The sequence below is a fragment of the Oncorhynchus mykiss genome, chromosome 12 (genome assembly GCF_013265735.2).
Source record: "Oncorhynchus mykiss isolate Arlee chromosome 12, USDA_OmykA_1.1, whole genome shotgun sequence".
Lineage (NCBI taxonomy): Eukaryota > Metazoa > Chordata > Actinopteri > Salmoniformes > Salmonidae > Oncorhynchus > Oncorhynchus mykiss.
This window is the reverse complement of record NC_048576.1, coordinates 19,645,701-19,665,823: the sequence shown is the minus strand read 5'-3', so window position 1 is coordinate 19,665,823 and position 20,123 is coordinate 19,645,701. Positions and strand designations below refer to the sequence as shown.

The 20,123-nt window shown below is 41.1% G+C and overlaps 1 protein-coding gene across 6 annotated transcripts in view; it reads right to left on the bottom strand.

Annotated features, from left to right (window-relative positions):
* Nucleotides 1-19,857, bottom strand: part of LOC110537148 (nipped-B-like protein B) — a 65,497-nt gene extending 45,640 nt beyond the window's left edge. For 4 of the 6 annotated variants that reach the window (XM_036937139.1, XM_036937140.1, XM_036937141.1 and 1 more), the window contains exons 1-4: nt 19,840-19,857; nt 10,391-10,540; nt 5,144-5,309; nt 4,920-5,020 (exon numbers count right to left, since the gene is read on the bottom strand). In XM_036937139.1, coding sequence (XP_036793034.1) covers nt 4,920-5,020; nt 5,144-5,309; nt 10,391-10,454 — 331 coding nt within the window. In that variant the 5' untranslated portion in view covers nt 10,455-10,540; nt 19,840-19,857. Of the gene's footprint in view, nt 1-4,919; nt 5,021-5,143; nt 5,310-10,390; nt 10,541-10,701; nt 10,721-16,065; nt 16,428-19,839 lie in introns of those variants that run through there. The other 2 variants (XM_021622959.2, XM_036937143.1) reach the window with 2 other exon arrangements.
* Between the last annotated feature and the right edge of the window lie 266 nt (nt 19,858-20,123).

Here is a 20,123-nt window from a genome sequence, read left to right as displayed (position 1 = left end):
GGGGAGGACGGGCTTGTGGTAATATCTGGAGTGGAATCGGTGGTATCCATGTGTTTGATGCCATTCCATTGTACTCCGTTCCGGCCATTATTATGAACCGTCCTCTCCTCAGCAGCCTCCGACTAGGCCTATCATAAAAGCTTTAGGACAAATGAAAGTTATGAACATTAGCCTATTTCCCAAAAACTGTACTGTTGTCCTAAAGTTGCCACTTTCAAAAAGAACAATGACAAATCTATAGGCCTACGGTATTTTCAATCACAACTTTATGAGAAGTAGAACAAGCAATAGCACACAGTGTGGTCAAAGACGTGGTAACTTAGTTGTGGTCATAATGTGATTACCTTAATGTGAGAAAGACCAAGGAGCTGATCGTGGACTACAGGAACGGAGGGCCGAACAGGCCCCCACTAACATTGTCGGCGCTATAGTGGAGCGGGTCGAGAGTTTCAAGTTCCTTGGTGTCCACATCACCAACAAACTATCATGGTCCAAACACACCAAGAAAGTTGTGAAGAGGGCACGACAACACCTTTTCCCTTTCAGGAGACTGAAAAGATTTGGCACGGGTCCCCAGATCCTCAAAAAGTTCTACCATCATGAGCATCCTGACTGGTTGCATTTTTTGGGCCTGGTATGGCAACTGCTCGGGATCAGACCGTAAGGCGCTACGGAGGGTAGTGTGTACGGCCCAGTACAGCCAGGCTTCCTGCCATCCAGGACCTATATACTAGGAGGTATCAGAGGAAGGCCCAAAAAATTGACAAAGACTCCAGTCACCCAAGTCATAGACTGTTCTCTCTGCTACCTCACTGCAAGCAGTACCGGAGCACCAAGTCTAGGTCCAAAAGGCTCCTTAACAGCTTCTACCACCAAGCCATAAGACTGCTGAACAGTTCATCAAATGGCCACCCGGACTATTTACATTGACTCCCCTTTGTTTTTACACAGCTGCTACTCGCTGTTTATTATCTCTGCATAGTCACTTTATCCCTACCTACATGTACAAATTACCTCGACTAACCTGTACTCCCGCATACTGACCCGGTACCCCCTGTATATAGACCCGTTATTGTTATTTTTATTTTACTTTAGTGGTACAAGCTTTTCGCTACACCCGCAATAACATCTGCTAAATATGTGTATGTAACCAATAAAAGTTTATTTAGTAAATATTTTCTTAACTCTATTACTTGAACTGCATTGTTGGTTAAGGGCTTGTAAGAAAGCATTTCACGGTAAAAATCTACACGTGTTGTAATCAGCGCATGTAAGAAATACAATTTGATTGGATTTGATATAACTACAAACATAGTTATGTTTTGGAGTTATTAGATATTTCTTAACTTATTTCCGGATATCTTCTGAACTACCCACAAAGTGCTATTTCTCAACGTCATATGTTAGTTCATTTGCTAGCTCAAGCTGGCCAACGTTAGCATCCTCATGCGTTTCAGACTTTGTGGCTGTGTTATCTAGTGGGAACCTGTTAGCACGGTTGGGCTCAAAACGAAAGAAAATCATAGCTGCTTGCTCTAATTGTGTATGTAGTACCTTGTCTGTTCTTTTTGTTTTGTCAACTTTGACATGTTCTCTGTGAAGTAGGCTATGCAAGTTTTGTAACATTTTCCACCTTGGCTTAGTGCTAGCGCACTAGATGGCTGACATCAAATCTACTTGGGATTTTTCTCATTATAGCTATATGATTTCCCTCACTGACTCTCCCTCGGCCCGGTGAAGCGCCAGCCTCTCCTCGCTTTGGTAGCCAACTCAGCCTGCACTATTTTAATGGTTTTACCTTCGATTGGGCTCCAGACATCAATCTCTAAGTCTCTGCTCTCTCTTTGCTTTTGATCTGCCGTTTGTGTTATGTTAGTTGTGTTCTATCTGGTCTACAGTTGTTAGCAGGTTTGGTGGCTGGATAGGCTAATAGCTAGTTAGCTAAATAGCTATATGCACTTATCTTAGCCAGCTAATAATCTTTGATAACTGGTTAGATGACGTTATGTTTTTACAAAACATTAGTTTACTTGAATGTAGCTGTAAACTAGGTGTTGATAGCAATTGGCTGACTCAGGCTAGTAGGGCTAGCTAACGTTAGCAGGCTAGTAGGGCTAACGTTAGCAGACTACTAGGACTAACGTTAGTTGGCTAGCAAACTTGCACATTGATTTGTTACAATAAATTCAAGTATTTGATGGTAACTTGGCTGAAAATTGGTTTCATTTGAAGTTATTGCTGTTGGAGTTTACGTTATAGGGAATAGGGTGGCTTGTCGGGTCCTCCATATTACACCAGACCTCGGAAAAACATTTTCCGACATGTCTTCGGAATTCTGAACAGTTATGTCATAACTCGAGAAATGAAAAGTGAGGTGTAACTTTGCATTGGGACTTTTAATTCATATACTAATGCAAATCCATATGTTAAATTTGATTACATTTATGCTACACACCTTTAAGACAGGAGGATGAGGCAAATGAAGCCATTATCTAGATCTGAAGACGGTAGATATAAAACCTAACTCACTACTCTACTGTTTGTTGACTGTTACTTTGCTCCATCATGTGGCTCTGCTTAGGCTTTCAACAACATTATCTTTCATCATGATTCTTCCAGTTGTTGTAGTGAGAGGTAAAAAATATATATATATTGATACTGAAAGTATATATTATATATATAAATCGTTTTACTTTAACATTAGCTAGTGCTAGTTGGCTGTACCTGCACTGAAACTCCAGTATTTTTCATCCTATAGATTTTTCTCCATCTTCTTTCTAAATAGTGAGCCAACATGTTTTCAGGACTTTCAATTCAATGATTGATCAAAACTAATTTTCTCATGCTCTCGTCTCTCTGCAGCAGACATATCATTAGCAATGTTTGGAACATCAAATTACTATAAAACCGCAATACATATAAACTCAGCAAAAAAATAAACGTCCTTTCACTGTCAACTGCGTTTATTTTCAGCAAACTTAACATGTAAATATTTGTATGAACATAAGATTCAACAACTGAGACATACGAACAGAAATTGAATAATGTGTCCCTGAACAAAAGGGGGGGGGGGGGGTCAAAATCAAAAGTAAGTCAGTATCTGGTGTGGCCACCAGCTGCATTAAGCACTGCAGTGCATCCCTCGTGGACTGCACCAGATTTGCCTGTCCTTGCTGTGAGATGTTACCCCACTCTTCCACCAAGGCACCTGCAAGTTCCCAGACATTTCTGGGGGGAATGGCCCCAGCCCTCATCCTCTGATCCAACAGGTCCCAGATGTGCTCAATGGGATTGAGATCCAGGCTCTTCGCTAGTCATGGCAGAACACTGACATTCCTGTCTTGTAGGGAATCACTCACAGAATGAGCAGTATTGGCTGGTGGCATTGTCATGCTGGAGGGTCATTTCAGGATGAGCCTGCAGGAAGGATACCACATGAGGGAAGAGGATGTCTTCCCTGTAACGCACAGCGGTGATGATGTTGTGACACACCGCCACAGACCATGATGGACCTTCCACCTCCAAATCAATACCACTCCACAGAGTACAGGCCTCGGTGTAACGCTCATTCCGTCGACGATAAACGTGAATCCGACCACCACTCCCGGTGAGACAAAACCACGACTCATCAGTGAGAGAACTTTTTGCCAGTCCTGTCTGGTCCAGCAACTGTGGGTTTGTGTCCATAGGTGGCGTTGTTGTCAGTGATGTCTGGTAAGGCTACAATCCCCCTTCCAGCCTCTCTCAGCCTATTGCGGACAGTCTGAGCACTGATGGATGGATTGTGCGTTCCTAGTGTAACTCGGGTAGTTGTTGCCATCCTGTACCTGTCCCGCAGGTGTGATGTACCGATCCTGTGCAGGTGTTGTTACATGTGGTCTGCCACTGCGAGGACGATCAGCTGTCTTCCTGCCTCCCTGTAGCGCTGTCTTAGGCGTCTCACTGTACGGACATTGCAATTTCTTGCCCTGACCACATCTGCAGTCCTCATGCCTCCTTGCAGCATGCCTAAAGCACGTTCACGCAGATGAGCAGGGATCCTGGGCTTTTGGTGTTTTTCAGAGTCAGTAGAAAGGCCTCTTTAGTGTCCTAAACTTTCATAACTGTGACCTTAATTGCCTACTGTCTGTAAACTGTTAGTGTCTTTAACAACCATTCCACAGGTGCATGTTCATTAATTGTTTATGGTTCATTGAACAAGCATGGGAAACAGTGTTTAAACCCTTTACAATGAAGATCTATGAAGTTATTTGGATTTTTACAAATTATCTTTGAAAGACAGGGTCCTGAAAAAGGGATGTTTCTTTTTTTGCTGAGTTTAGAATCGTGACATTTGCAATACATATCGGCATCTAAGTATCATGACAAAATCATATAGTGAGGTCCCTGGCAATTCCCAGCCCTAAATGGTACCATCCGATTTCGTGCTATTAGCCCAATGGTGGTTTTAGCAGATGTTTCTTTTATATTTTATATACATTTTGGTTGGCCAATAAGGGGCCATACCATCGTATATCACAATGCTTTATGAGTACATAATCACGATAGGTTAAAGGTTGACATCGTCCAACCCTACTGCCCAACAGTGCTATATTTTACAAAGCAATTAAATGTCTATCAAGTATACTCAAGGCAATCAAGATGCCAACTAAATCCACTACAAACTCTCTTCAAGCTACAAGTACGGCACCAACTCTATGATAATGATAAAGACAGCAAAGCTTGCCTTGCAACGCCTCAAGAAGCAGTTTTGACTCACAAAACACATTAGACCCAGAAAATGTTACTGAGGATAACAAATCAAGGCCCTAAGAGGCAGAGACACAGTCAGCGCTGTGTTAGGCCATACACTGTGCTCCAATGCAGAGTCAGAGGCACTCTCTCCTTACCATCCTGAACCCAGTATTGGGCTAACTTACTTTTCTCCCTGAAGATGTTGGGGTTCCTAGACAGCACTGTCTGCAGCAGCACAGGCACGTCTCCCTCCGGGTCATCACTGCCCAGGTTGTCCTTCAGCTCTCTGCAATGGGAGGGGGGAATCAACTAATGCAACTGTGGCTCATAATAAGAGACAACAGCTCACACTCTTACCAGCGGTTGTGACCCCTAGCATTGAAAGGCGTGCGGTGATGAGGGTACTCACATGTGCTCTGTGGAAACCTGGTTGAGGCTATGAGCCAGCTGGGACACCAGGTTTTCATCCCGGCAGGCCAGCAGACAGTTGACCTCCTCCGCAATCCTCCCATTGAACAGCAGACTCTTAGTGGTGGTGGCGGGGAGAGGGGATGGCAGGGGCAGCTGGTTTAACACTGCAAAGAGGAAGAGCAGCTAAGATGGTACAGCCCCACATTGTGATATAGCTACGCAGCTTAGAGACCACCATCCGTGTACAGCCCCCGTCGCGCACCCCCCTAAATTTCCCAAACAATGCCGCTCCACGTACGCAGCTCCTATTGATTTGAATGTGGCGAATTTTGGACTTGATATGCGCTTTAGCCTGATAGTTGTCTGGGTGACTAATAAAACACCTGAGATGGGAAAAATAGTGCATGGATGGATCAACATCCCAGCTACTCCCCAATATTGTTTAGGTTAAAGTATTAGGTAAATCCAACACTACACATCACTGCATAAAACAATCCATAGGTTTTAAGCATGAACAATAGAGGAAATCTTGCTTCCGTCTGCTAAAGACCTAACACCTGGAGAGAAATGCACCTTTTGGCAGAACAATAACCTACAAGCAGGGGTTGCGTTAATGCAGAATTCTAAGTTTTTCCATGCATGTTTTTTTTAATAAAAACACCTAAACACTTATATTGCTGCTTTTTGTAAACGCAGATCTAAAATGCTTATTATAATTTATTTATAATTTTTGTGATTCAGTTGCACTTCACACGGATGAGAATTCACAAATGGGCATTTTATATATTTTTTTAGGGCGGTCAGCCTTTTGAAAATGCAGATTTCTGAACTCTAATGCAACCCCTGTAAAACTGAAATGCACTTCTTGGGATTGCTTAGCAGGTGCATAGGAAACATCAAAGAATAATTAAAAGAAAAGATGTTCTCACACACAGTACATGCAAAGTCACTTGTTTATTTTGTGCCAATGTTTCAGCCTCATGGCTCTTTGTCAGAGATCATATTTGTATTCAAGCTACCTAAGCGATTGGATAACTAGCACAGAACATTTGCCTGGAATTGTAGTCAAGAGAAATTGCCATCCAGACTTTGACACTTAGCCACGGTGTAATTTATTGCATTGAAAGTCCAAGCACTAAGGCAACAAAATGTGCACAGGTGGATACTATCTATCGGCACTATACATCACATTACACTACCCATGTCACTCTAAAGCAAAGGCTATTGAAAAGTACCATCAATAATAGTGTGTCCTAAATATCAAGACCGCAATATTCATGTAGAGAACATTCATGTTTTATTACAACAGGAAACAAAAGAGCAATAAAAACAAGCTCAATTCAATCTTGCCAACTTGGTAAATTAATTATCTAAATACCAAGAAATTAACTTTGCGGCTGGCAGCACTGACCATAAAGCAAGCAAAATGGTCCTGACTTTTTTTTAGAGGATTGTATGCATTTGGAAAACAGCTTTGTACAGTGCCTTGCGAAAGTATTCGGCCCCCTTGAACTTTGCGATCTTTTGCCACGTTGCAGGCTTCAAACATAAAGATATAAAACTGTATTTTTTTGTGAAGAATCAACAACAAGTGGGACACAATCATGAAGTGGAACGACATTTATTGGATATTTCAAACTTTTTTAACAAATCAAAAACTGAAAAATTGGGCGTGCAAAATTATTCAGCCCCTTTACTTTCAGTGCAGCAAACTCTCTCCAGAAGTTCAGTGAGGATCTCTGAATGATCCAATGTTGACCTAAATGACTAATGATGATAAATACAATCCACCTGTGTGTAATCAAGTCTCCTCATAAATGCACCTGCACTGTGATAGTCTCAGAGGTCCGTTAAAAGCGCAGAGAACATCATGAAGAACAAGGAACACACCAGGCAGGTCCGAGATACTGTTGTGAAGAAGTTTAAAGCCGGATTTGGATACAAAAAGATTTCCCAAGCTTTAAACATCCCAAGGAGAACTGTGCAAGCGATAATATTGAAATGGAAGGAGTATCAGACCACTGCAAATTTACCAAGACCTGGCCGTCCCTCTAAACTTTCAGCTCATACAAGGAGAAGACTGATCAGAGATGCAGCCAAGAGGCCCATGATCACTCTGGATGAACTGCAGAGATCTACAGCTGAGGTGGGAGACTCTGTCCATAGGACAACAATCAGTCGTATATTGCACAAATCTGGCCTTTATGGAAGAGTGGCAAGAAGAAAGCCATTTCTTAAAGATATCCATAAAAAGTGTCGTTTAAAGTTTGCCACAAGCCACCTGGGAGACACACCAAACATGTGGAAGAAGGTGCTCTGGTCAGATGAAACCAAAATTGAACTTTTTGGCAACAATGCAAAACGTTATGTTTGGCGTAAAAGCAACACAGCTCAACACACCATCCCCACTGTCAAACATGGTGGTGGCAGCATCATGGTTTGGGCCTGCTTTTCTTCAGCAGGGACAGGGAAGATGGTTACAATTGATGTGAAGATGGATGGAGCCAAATACAGGACCATTCTGGAAGAAAACCTGATGGAGTCTGCAAAAGACCTGAGACTGGGACGGAGATTTGTCTTCCAACAAGACAATGATCCAAAACATAAAGCAAAATCTACAATGGAATGGTTCAAAAATAAACATATCCAGGTGATTTGTTAAAAAAGTTTGAAATATCCAATAAATGTTGTTCCACTTCATGATTGTGTCCCACTTGTTGTTGATTCTTCACAAAAAAATACAGTTTTATATCTTTATGTTTGAAGCCTGCAACGTGGCAAAAGATCGCAAAGTTCAAGGGGGCCGAATACTTTCGCAAGGCACTGTATATACTATAACTTTGCAAACTATACAGGGCGGGACAAGTAAAACATTTTTTTTTAAAAGTCAGACAAAAAATATTTCATTTTAAATTGTTCGAATGGACAAGTAAAAAAATATTCTTGGTAGGCCTATTTAACCATTATTCTTTATTTAACTAGACAAGTCAGTTAAGAACAAATTCTTATTTACAATGACAGCCTACCGTTTAGCATCTATTAATGTCATTGTCATGTCAGAAAACTTTTTGTGAATGGATGCGTTAATTAACCATTGATAAATACATTTGTAAAACCTCCTCTCAAATGCTCAATATTGGTAGATAAGAAAAATCTGACTGTTGGAAAACTGGGATTCCCAGCTATTCATCATTGTCCGTGTAATTCTGACAACATTATAAATATTCCTAGAATGGTTGAATTGACTCCCATGCTGTCAATAGATCTCCCCTGGAACCTGACTATGTTTAGCCTCATAAGGTTGTAGATAAATATGTCTTAGTTTTTACCTTTGAAGTAGTGTAAGCCATGCTATACAATAAGGCCTGAGATGTGGTATATGGCCAATATACCACAGCTAAGAGCTGTTATTAGGCATGACACAAGCTGAGAGTCTGGACACAGCCCGTAGCCATGGTATATTGCCCATATGTCACAAACCCCAGAGGAGCCTTATTGCTATTATAAACTAGATACGAACGTAATTAGAGCAGTAAAAATAAATATTTTGTCATGCCCGTGGTATAGTCTGATACCATGGCCAATGTACTTTACCAATGTACCATCAAAGCTTGCAGCTGGTCTAAATGTCAGTAGACGCAGTCCTAAAAAATAGCCTGGCCCTGCTAACATCTTTTCACTTGCTTTCGAGGTACCCGTAAGTAGAGCCTTTGTTAAAAATTTAGCTGCATTGATTTGGAAAATATTCAGACCCGGTCCCCTTTTCCAAATGTTGTTACGTTGCAGCCTTATTCTAAAATGTATTAAATATTTTTTTCCCCTCATCAATCTACACAAAATAACCCATAATGACAAAGCGAAAACAGGTTTAGCAATGTTTGCAAATATGAGACTCGAAATTGAGCTCAGGTAAATCCTGGTTCCATTGATCATCTGAGAGATGTTTCCAATTCAATTGATTGGACATCATTTGGAAAGGCACACACAAGTCTATAAGGTCCCACAGTTGACAGTGCATGTCATTGAAAAAAACAAGCCATGAGGTTGAAGGAATTGTCCGTAGAGCTCCGAGACAGGATTGTGTCGAGGCACAGATCTGAGAAAGGTTACCAAAAAATGTCTGCAGCATTGAAAATCCCCAAGAATACAGTGGCCTCCATCATTCTTAAATGGAAAAAGTTTGGAACCACCAAGACTCTTCCCAGAGCTGGCCACCCGGCCAAACTGCGCAATCGGGGGAGAAGGGCCTTGGTCAGGGAGGTGATCAAGGACCTGGTGGTCACTCTGACAGAGCTCCAGGGTTCCTCTGTGGAGATGGTGGTCCTTCTGGAAGGTTCTCCCATCTTTGCAGCACTCCACCAATCAGGGCGTTATGGTAGAGTGGCAAGACGGAAGTCACTCCTCAGTAAAAGGCACATGACACCCCACGTATGGTGGTGGCAGCATCATGCTGTGGGGAAGTTTTTCAGAGGCAGGGACTGGGAGACTAGTCAAGGTCGAGGGAAAGATGAACGGAGAAAAGTACAGAGAAATCCTTGATGAAAACCTGCTCCAGAGTGCTCCCGACCTCAGACTGGGGCAAAGGTTCACTTTACAACAGGAAAACAACCTTAAGCACACAGCCAAGACAACGCAGGAGTGGTTTCGGGACAAGTCTCTGAATGTCCTTGAGTGGCCCAGCCAGAGCCCAGACTTGAACCCAATCAAACATCTCTGGGGTGACCTGAAAATAGCTGTGCAGCGACGCTCCCCATCCAACTTGACAGAGCTTGAGAGGATCTGCAAAGAAAAATGGGAGAAACTCCCCAAATACAGGTGTGCCAAGCATGTAGCGTCATACCCAAAAAGACTCAAGGCTGTAAACGCTACCAAAGGTGCTTCAACAAAGTACTGAGTAAAGGGTCTGAATACTTATGTAAATGTGATATTTCAGTTTATTATCTATACATTTGCAAAGATTTCTGAAGAACTGTTTTTGCTTTGTCATTATGGGGTATTGTGTGTAGATTGATGGGACACACACACACACGTAATCCATTTCAGGAGAAGGATGTAACGTAACCAAATGTGGAATACTGAAAGTCTGAATACTTTGAATGCACTGTACCTTTCATAATATACTGAACAAAAATAAACACAACATGCAACAATTTCCAAGATTTTACTGAGTTCATATAAGGAAATCAGTTAACTTTCCGAATGCACTGTATATCAGTTAATGTGTGAATGGCAGTGTAATACTTACAGTCAGTAAGGCTAGCGATCCCAGCAAGAGTAGTGATGGGAACATGAGGCATATCCCCATTCATGCTGAAGATAGGGGTGTGGGGGTCGTGTCGATGCACAGGTTGCTCAATGTCGTCGCCCTCCAACTGTTCCTCACATCTCCCGACCGCTGCAGAACAGAGAGGACTGCATTAGAACAGCCACCGGCAATGGTGGTGGAACAGCCACCGGCAATTCACAATATCACACAACGCTCCTCAATATGCAACACTGTCCTCAGAGGTGCTAGAGCATGTTAAAGGGATAGTTAGCATTGGCACACTAAACTACCTCTTAACTTCCTTCATTCTGGACACAGACACATTTAAATGGTATCCACGAGGTTGTCAGACTCAGAGAAAGTAGATCACGAACTTCATTGCCAAAATCCAGAATCCTATCCCTTTAAACCAAAGCCTTGGCAAAAACAGAATCAAGAGGAGCAAGAATCATCAGTAGACAGAGATGAACCGTTTACATTAATTAGACACTATAATTCAGCCAGGGCTGAGGGGATTTCACAGAGTAAAGAGTAGTGAAACTGAGTACAAAAGACTACTTGTTGTACACATGGGGAAAGTGGTCGAAGAATGGCAGAGCACACACTATTAGTACAACACTTTTGCAGACATGCATGTGCATAGTACTGGTGGTGCTTGCCCTGAAAAGTTTCAGGGGTGTCATCAAAGCAACCCATTCAAAATGCATGCAGATGTATGTTTTTTTCATCAGGACTGAACTGCAGTGCATTTAAAGAATTTTCCTAAACCTTTTGCATTTGGACTGAACACCTCATTATCATTCACTACTATTTTCCTTGAAGCCACTTTCAGAGGAGAAGACAACCAGAGGAGTAATTATCCCACTATAGCATGATCAACACGAGATTGACAGTAGAGACAAGGATCGGCAACACATAGCAATAGGCCTAAATGACGTGACATGGTACAGCTCCGTTATCAGTGGTTACTGGGGTAGTTCCTTGACAATCCTAGAAAGAGGTGTGCGCCCATGCGTGCTTAAATGAAAACTGCCACCCCTTTCTGGACCCAAATGCTTATGGTCACTCTGGGGCTGTGCTGGTTGGGTAAGAGGGTGGGCAAGCAAGCAGCACAAAGGATTATCTGGTTGAAAGAAAGAAGGCAATTCCTCTGGAGCAGCAGGGTCTTCTTGAAAACACTTTCCTTGAATTGCTCCCTAACTGCATTTGCAGGTAGCTACTATAGCTATACTATTACTTTAAGGTGTTTCTTTCCGGTCAATAACCATCATTCAAGCAGTAACATTCAGGCATTGCCATTGTACTTTGATAGATATGTTAATACAAGTACATTTTCCATTAATATAGCAGACCTGCAGGCTAAAATGTGTTGGTCAATGACAATCCAACACGGTAAACTAATTCAGTCATATGGGATAGCCACGACATTTTCCACAGAAAATGGGCCATTTAGCTTAGTTATGCAAGAAGAAGCTAATGTACTAGCTGAATTAAATAACATTGAAAAAGTGGCTACACTGGCTATTTAACTAGCAAAGGCAAGTCAAACTAGTCCTCTTCCCTGTAAATACGTGTCAGCGTAACAGACGGGTGAACGTTGCCATCATTTGCATACGCTACTCAATAAACATGGTTAATAATGAGGTTGTTAATTTAGCTAACATGTGCACACAACCTTTATTAGCCAACTAGCACTAGCTACAGAACTATTTGGTATTTATTTCATGCCTAACATGAGATAGTGGCTCAATCTCAATACCCCCCTTTAGCATGATCCTGCGTGTTGTAGTGGTATTCCAATTCAACTTTCAGTGAGGTGTAGTGCCCTTTCAGCCCACTATTTGGTCCTCCAAGCGAATCGGCTTTCTATTGAGCGATTCCCAAAACTCCATTGAACTCTGTTACCCAACCCTGAGAGTTGCTGGGTCGTTCCATTTAATTTCAGCATGAAATGACACCCACCATCTCAGATTGTTCTGAAATTGTTTCTGTTTGAAACAGATAAGCATTCCGGAAGCATTACCAAACTTTTTTAAACAATGAGCAAGACACGAGGAATCCAAAGATGTGGTCATCCACAGACCACCCACTGCAACAACGAGTATCTGATCACTAAATGGTGCAGTTCTTGCTATTAGGTGACCCCCCCGGGTTGGTTGTTTACTTGGCCAGTTTTTTAAATGCTAACTTTTTTTGCATTTGTGGCACAAATCCAATTCAAGTCAATGGTACCTTGCATTTTTGCAATTCATTCCATTCCACAATCAATTTTTAGATACTTTAAGATGATTTGGACATGAAGAGTGAACATTTTAATATAGACTTGCATTTGATTTGTGACATAAATGCTAAAGTTAGCACTTGAAACAGTGGCCAGGTAAACTAAACCAAAGTATGGGTTGATGTACAATACCCCTCTGGTATGACAAGGCAAGCTAGATCTACTCAGGGTTTTCCAAAGCTAACCAGCTTCAGTTATCTTCACATTCCAGCTCAGGCTTCAACCGTACTACGATGGTGGATATATGCCTGTAACTGTGCGTGCATGTGGCACATGGCTTGTCAAACCCTGAACTATCCATTGAGACAATGGTGAAACATCAAAGGCGAGTCAGTGTCACATTTTAATTTGTTTCCGAAATCAAAATGAAAGAAAAGTTATCTTGCAAATTCAGCAGGCTATGGTGTGAAATAAGCTTTTAGAAGTGCCGTCTTCATTTTATTACTTATTCCAACTTTGGTGTGCTTATCAATGCACAACATCCTTTTTCCCCACTCCTATTGATAAAATAATTGTATTACGTCATACAAAAGTGTTACTGTGCGTGAAGTTTAAAATGCATTGTCATTCCAAAATTTGTCATGTGATATATTTTAACATTACAATTTTTGCAAACACAAAAAAGCTTGATTAATTAAATATTTAATCAGTTTTCCTCTTCAAATTAACAGGATGATGACACAAGAGGGATCTGATTTCATTGGTCCTCAACTCGTGGCTCAGTCATTTCATTCAGGGTAAGTGGAGTTAGCATGCCCCGGAGCAGATTAGTTAGTTCTGATGGATTTGTTACTAGAGTGAAATGCTTACTTGTTAAGTGTTAAGTAAAAAAATAAAAGTACATTTCCATTTCAAAAGATATCTGACCAACTAACATTAGCCAGTTAGTTATACATTTAGCTTGCTATATGGGCATTTGCCATTTGTATGAATTGTAATTCGTGTTGATTAATGCTTTAGGGACTGAGCAAACCAACCTGAAATCTTGTGAAAACCAGTGGATAAGCATTGAACTTTACTGCAAATGTAATAAACCATTTTGTAAGCTTGCCTTGCAGTTCATAAAAATAAAAAATCTGAAGGGTCATTGTTCTTTATTGTAGTAGTAACGTTAGATTGAAGTTATTTGTCATGCAATTGCAGCTGAAGTAACGTAGCTAATTAACTCAACATTAATTGCCAAGAAATTGCAGAAAATGACAGCGTGAAGGAAATTTGACCGTTATATGTCAACCTGCTATTATGGAAAGGAGCGTTATGTAGCCTAAAGGTTAGAGAGGTGTGCCAGCAATTGGAGGGTTGCCAGTTCGAATCCCGGGTCTAACTGGAAGAATTGGTGGGAAGTGAGCTGGTAACCAGAGAGTAGCTGGTATCAAATCCAAGATACCATTGTCTGCTGTTGTGCCCTTGTGCAAGGCACTTAACCCCCATAAGAACAAGCGCCCAATATGGCAGCCCCCCGCACCACTACAAAAAAAACAGTATATGTATGCACGTGTGCCTTTTGGAGGGGTTGTGATAAAAGCAGAGCTAACATTTCGGTAGGACCTTGTGTGACCAATAAAGTGTCCTTAATCCTAAATCCTGCTGCTTCAGTACTATTCCACATTGAACCAGAGCATGGGTACATTATGGGCACATTGTTGTTTTGCAGTTCTCATATGTTAAGTACGTATTTGCTGCATGAGAAATATAAATTAAGCTATTACTGCCGCCAGTACAGGCATTGTGAAAAACACAAAGCTTCTCGTCAATGAACTGCGTGGTAGGCTTCTGCTGTTGGTGAGTGATGTCTCATGCCATAGGGTTATTTATCTCTCCCTACCACTAGTTGCTCTATTTGAGGGACACTCCCCTAACAAGGGGCACTCAAACGAGGGGGAGGGCTAAGGGGGGTATTGGGATTGATCCAGTGAGGGCCTTCTAAGCATAATTTGCTAGCCAGGAGGCTAACCATTGTTAGCATCTGAGACTCACTCCTTGAGTAACATCAGCTAGGTACATAGTTATAGTTAGCTTATCTAGCTATACCTGGATGCCATGATCAATATGACATGCCTTTGATCACCCAGATGGTTGAGAACCGTTTGACGGCAAGCAGGATTCATGATTACGGACAGACTCTTGATTTTACACTCTGCTGCTCGGGTTGACAACATAGCAGCACATCTGTCTGTCTCTCTCCCTCTCTGGCAACACAGTAACGTTAATCGGATACAGTAGCCAGTAGGTTACTAATTGCACAGCCCAAAACCAATTAGGGTCCAACGTATTTCAGCAACTTTCTTATCATCTACTATCGAACTTAGTGTTTACAAGAACCCAGTGTTGCACATCCTTTTTCCTGAAGATCCTTTTTCCCGTTCAAGATTTGCAAGCAATGTACCTATATGTATATTATTTATTAAGTTAGATTAATATCTACATTGATATGTTGCTAATTTCCATGGAAACAAATTAATCAACTTTGTTTGAAGTAACCAATCCAGTGCAGAGGGAATGGCTATAGGTATATTTAACATGTTATCAACGAGACAAGACATGTTAAATATCTGTGGTGTATGTGATGATTCCATTTGATAAATTGTAACTAGATAACTTGGTAAATAAAGCTGCATCTATAATTGTATAAGTGAATGTAAATTATGCTGAATGTGTACAATTTGGTAGCCTCTAAACTGAAAAGGAAGCTTGCCCGTCTTGTTAGGCAAACGTTTCAACCAGTTTAGTTGCCATCTTTGCAAAAATCTCCTAGCACTAGCTAGTGTGTAGCATTAGTCACTAGATAACTAGCTAAACGCCTATTTCTCAGCACATCTGGCTCCACCATAAACGTCAGCAAACATTAAACTAATGAGAAAATCGTGTAGTTGCATTTGTTAGTTTTGTCTAAATAGCTAACAACTACCTCGTTGGGTTACGCACCTAGCTAGCTATAATATTCCAAACCTCGCTAGATAGCTAACAAAAGTTAGCTGTGGCTAGCTAACGTTAGCTAACTACCGAGACTGCAACCGAAACCATGCTTGCTTTGACTCGCCCACACAGTCGTTCCTTAGCCACGGTAAGGCCATCCCTTTTGGTTTGTTATCATGATTATTCGTGCAGATAAGGATTTTATTTTCACCGTCTCAATGGCCTACGTCGGCCTATTAGCTTGCTAACTGAACCTCGGACTTGCCTGAGGAAGCGTAACCCCGACCCGACGCCTATGAGCGGATACAAGGCAATAAGCAAAATAAAGGGAGAAATGACCTATCGGTGCATTCCATAACATCTAACCTGGTTCACTGAATATTAACAACACCCGTGTAGCCGATCGGAATTGTTTTGTGATGGTGCTCCTAAATCTATTTTATACAATCATATTTACCTCTGGATGTGTTGATAAAAAGAAATGGTTGCAAAGTGGTTCGAACCGTGTCTCTAGCTCCCTCTCCGTTCTATCGCTCTAACAGCTCCTCCGAGTACCAGTAATAATATAACAACAATAATCCGGGTCGGGAGGGTTCGTTCGTCTTCCTTCTCACTGCAAACATCTATGCTTAAAGGGGGCAAACGTTCCCATAACCGGTACTTGCACCGGTTTCCCTACCCCAGCAGAAAGTGAGTGCAAATTCCGACTGGTTTCGGAAAACAATCCAATGTGAAAAACAGGAACGCTATTGACGCGGTGATAAAAGGGATCCACTCAGACTATCCCCCTTCTCTCGCAGAACAAAATGCCGACCGGAAGAACTGCTGCAGGAATAACTCCCTCCACCGGCGCCAAACCAACTAGCAGCAGCAACCATAGCCAGTAACAGTTACTTCCGCCGCTTTCTGCATTGCTACCCTTTGCTAGGATTTCTACTGTACACTGATAACATCCACACAACTACAGTAAATGTTTTGGAGAGGTCGAGGTCACTTGTGAGTATGCAACGAGTAAAACCAATGTAAGTAGTTGTTGCTAGTTAATAAAATAAGCTAAGTAACGTTAGCATAATGATAATTCCAATACATACATCGTTTCCAATATAGTCTTGTGAAAAAGTAAGTACACTCTTTGGAAAGTATTATTTATTTATATATATATATATATATATATATATATATATATATATATTTTTTTTTTTTTTTTTTTACATATTTGGACACGGATATTTTAGCAAAATTCCAACCACATTCATTGATAAAGGTAACCCAATTTAACAAATCACACATTACTTTGAAAATGTAATGCAATTTAAAAAAAAAAAATGCAATTTCCTTATGCAGAAAAAAGTGTACACCCCTACCTTTTACCATCACCTAAAATGGCTAAAACCAGGAGCAGGTGCATCAAAACAGGTGCAAATGATTATGAAATCATTGGAGAGTACCTTGGGAGGGTCCAGCCTTCCATAAAGATTATACAATTGGTCTGGTTTGGTCATAACCATATGGGTGTGTGATAACACATCATGCGAAGATCAAAAGACCTCAGAGGCCCTCAGAAGAAAGATTGTTGATGCCCGTGAGAGGTTACAAATCCATTTCCAAGCAATTCAAAGTACATTGTTCCACTGTCCAACAGATCATCTACAAATGAAGAAAATTCAAGACCACTGGCAATCTACCTAGGCCAGGTCATTCTACCAAATTCAGCCCAAGAGCTGACTGAAAGATGCTCATAGAAGTCTCTTAGAACCCTAAGGTAACATCTGCATTCTGCCTATGACAGGCCTCTCGTGCCCACAATCAATATCGAAGTACATGAGTCTACTGTCAGAAAGAGACTGCACAAAGTTGGCCTACATGGGCAGTCAGGAAGGAAGAAAAATAATATCAAGACAGGACCAAAACTACTGGAACAATGTGCTCTGGACAGATGAGTCAAAGGTGGAGTTGTTCGGCTGCAATGCCAGACACCATCTTTGGCAAATACAAAACACTGCCTTTGAACAGAAGTACCATAAAGCATGTGGCATTATGGTTTGGGGCTGTCTGAGGGCCTGGCCAACTTACCATCATTTAGTCAGCCATGAATTCCATATTGTATCAGAGAATTCTTGAGGAGAATGTGAGGCCATCTGTCAAAAAGCTAAAGCTGAACTAAACATGGATCTTGCAACGGGACAATGATCCAAAACACACAAGCTAAGATACAACAGAATGGCTCAAACAATAAGCAATGGAGGGTTATAGAATGGCTGAGTCAAAGCCAAGATCTCAATTCTGTCCAAATGTTGTGGGGGGACTTGAAGTGGGCAGTGCATGCAAGAAATCCCTCGAACTTGACACAGTCGACGCAGTACTGTAAAGAGGAGTGGGAAAAAATCTCGATATAAGAGACTGATAGACAGTTAAAAGAAATGGCTACATTAAGTTTTTCTGCCAAAGGGGGCAACACCATCTATTGAAGCTAGGGGTGTATTTATTTTTCCCGCACTATGGAATTGCATTTCTGTTGATTTTTGATTAATAAATGATTGAAAAGTATCAGCTTTCAGTTTAATTTGTTAAATTAGGTTACCTTTGTCAATAGTGTTGAAGTGAAGATAACATATCCATTTGTCCAAATAAAAAAATAAAAACTTTTTAGGGGGTGTACTTACTTTTTCACATGACTGTACATGCATAGTAGTTGTGTACTCTATTATTTACTGTGCAAGAACATTTGGAATTTGGACTGGCATTAAACCTATCAGTGTTTTGAGACAATTAAATAAACAATCATCAACAGGCACTCTCTCTCTCTCACACACACACACACACACACACACTTTACAAAAGTTACTTTATGGAGGTTCTTAGAAATAAAGATATGATGACCACCATGATAGCAAATAATTCCAGATATGTTGGTGTTATCTCCTGTTGCATGCACCCACAAGCACACGCTTTCACACTTGACTTTTGATTGACAGGTAATGTTAGTTTAAGTCAGACCTAACACTGCATTCTGCCTATGATAAAGAATCAACAATACCTGAGTTAATCAAAGATTTAATCAGCATAACAATAATAGAAAAGGAGTAATATGTATATAAACTCTGGAATTCTGATGCTATGTATTGGCCATTGAGAGGCTTAGAAGTCACCAGTCGGCCATATTTGCACTCCCAGTAGGAGTAGTCCTCCATAGGAATTAATGGAATTTTACAGTATTTCAATTAAATGTTAAAAGGACAAAATTGCATGTTTTTAAGTATTTGTTGTAGAGGGGACAGTGGCATTAGTAATCTCTAAAAAATCTACTTTTAGGAATTCTAAGTTAAGGAAAAAGTTATATATTTTGTCATTTTAAATGATTAAACAGCATGATCATTACACAGGTAAGTAACCCTTGTGCTGGGGACAATAAAAGGCAACTCTAAAATGTGCAGTTTTATCACAACACAATGCCACAGATGTCTCAAGTTTTTAGGGAGCATGCAATTGGCATGCTGACTGCAGGAATGTCCACCAGAGCTGTTGCAAGAGAATTTAATGTTAATTTCTCTACCATAAATCACTTCCAATATTGTTTTAGAGAATTAGGCAGTACGTCCAACCGGCCTCACAACCACAGACCTTGTGTAACCACGCCAGCCCAGGACCCCCACATCTGGCTTCTTCACCTGTGGGATCGTCTGAGGCCAGTCACCTGGACAGCTGATGAACTGAGGAGTATTTCTGCCTGTAATAAAGCCCTTTTGTGGGGAAAAACTAATTCTGATTGGCTGGGCCTGGCTCCCAAGTGGGCGGGCCTATGCCCTTCCAGGTCCACCCATGACTGTGCCACTGCCCAGTCATGTGAAATCCATAGATTAGTGGCTAATGAATATATTTCAATTGACTGAATTCCTTATATGAACTGTAACTTAGTAAAATCGTTGAAATTGTTGCATGTTGTGTTTTATATTTTTGTTCAGTATAAATGCCTTTTAAATAGCTTCCAATATTTTTTTTACAACGGTGGGGAGTGCCAAGATGGAGGCACGGTGTCGTCAACACAGCGCTCCAACAGTCATCTAGTGTATATATAAATAATTGTGCCAGGGCATAAATGTAGCCCAAACAACATTACGACAGCTCCCTCTTGTGGAAGGACTTGAAAGTGCGCGAACGGACGTCATTGACTGAACAGGTCTGAGTTCAGAAAATCTACAAACAATAGAAAAACACACTTTTTCTGTCTTACCTTTTTTGCGTTTCTTCCTGTTGCTTGTCATCCCATCAACATGGATGCTCCTGTGTATACAAGTAATTCGCGAGCTGGCAAGCCGAGGTAGCTAGCAAACTAAATTTCCCCTCAGTTTGTAAAGTACGTTACCGTGTGGTAACCGCTGAGCGCTAACGTTAGCTAGCTAAGCTAGCAAGCAGAGAACGGGCTTTTCTTTTTAACACCATCTATAACAAATGGACATTGTAAATACCATTTGAAAGCAAGTAATTTACCCCCCCCCCCAAAAAAAAAAATACATT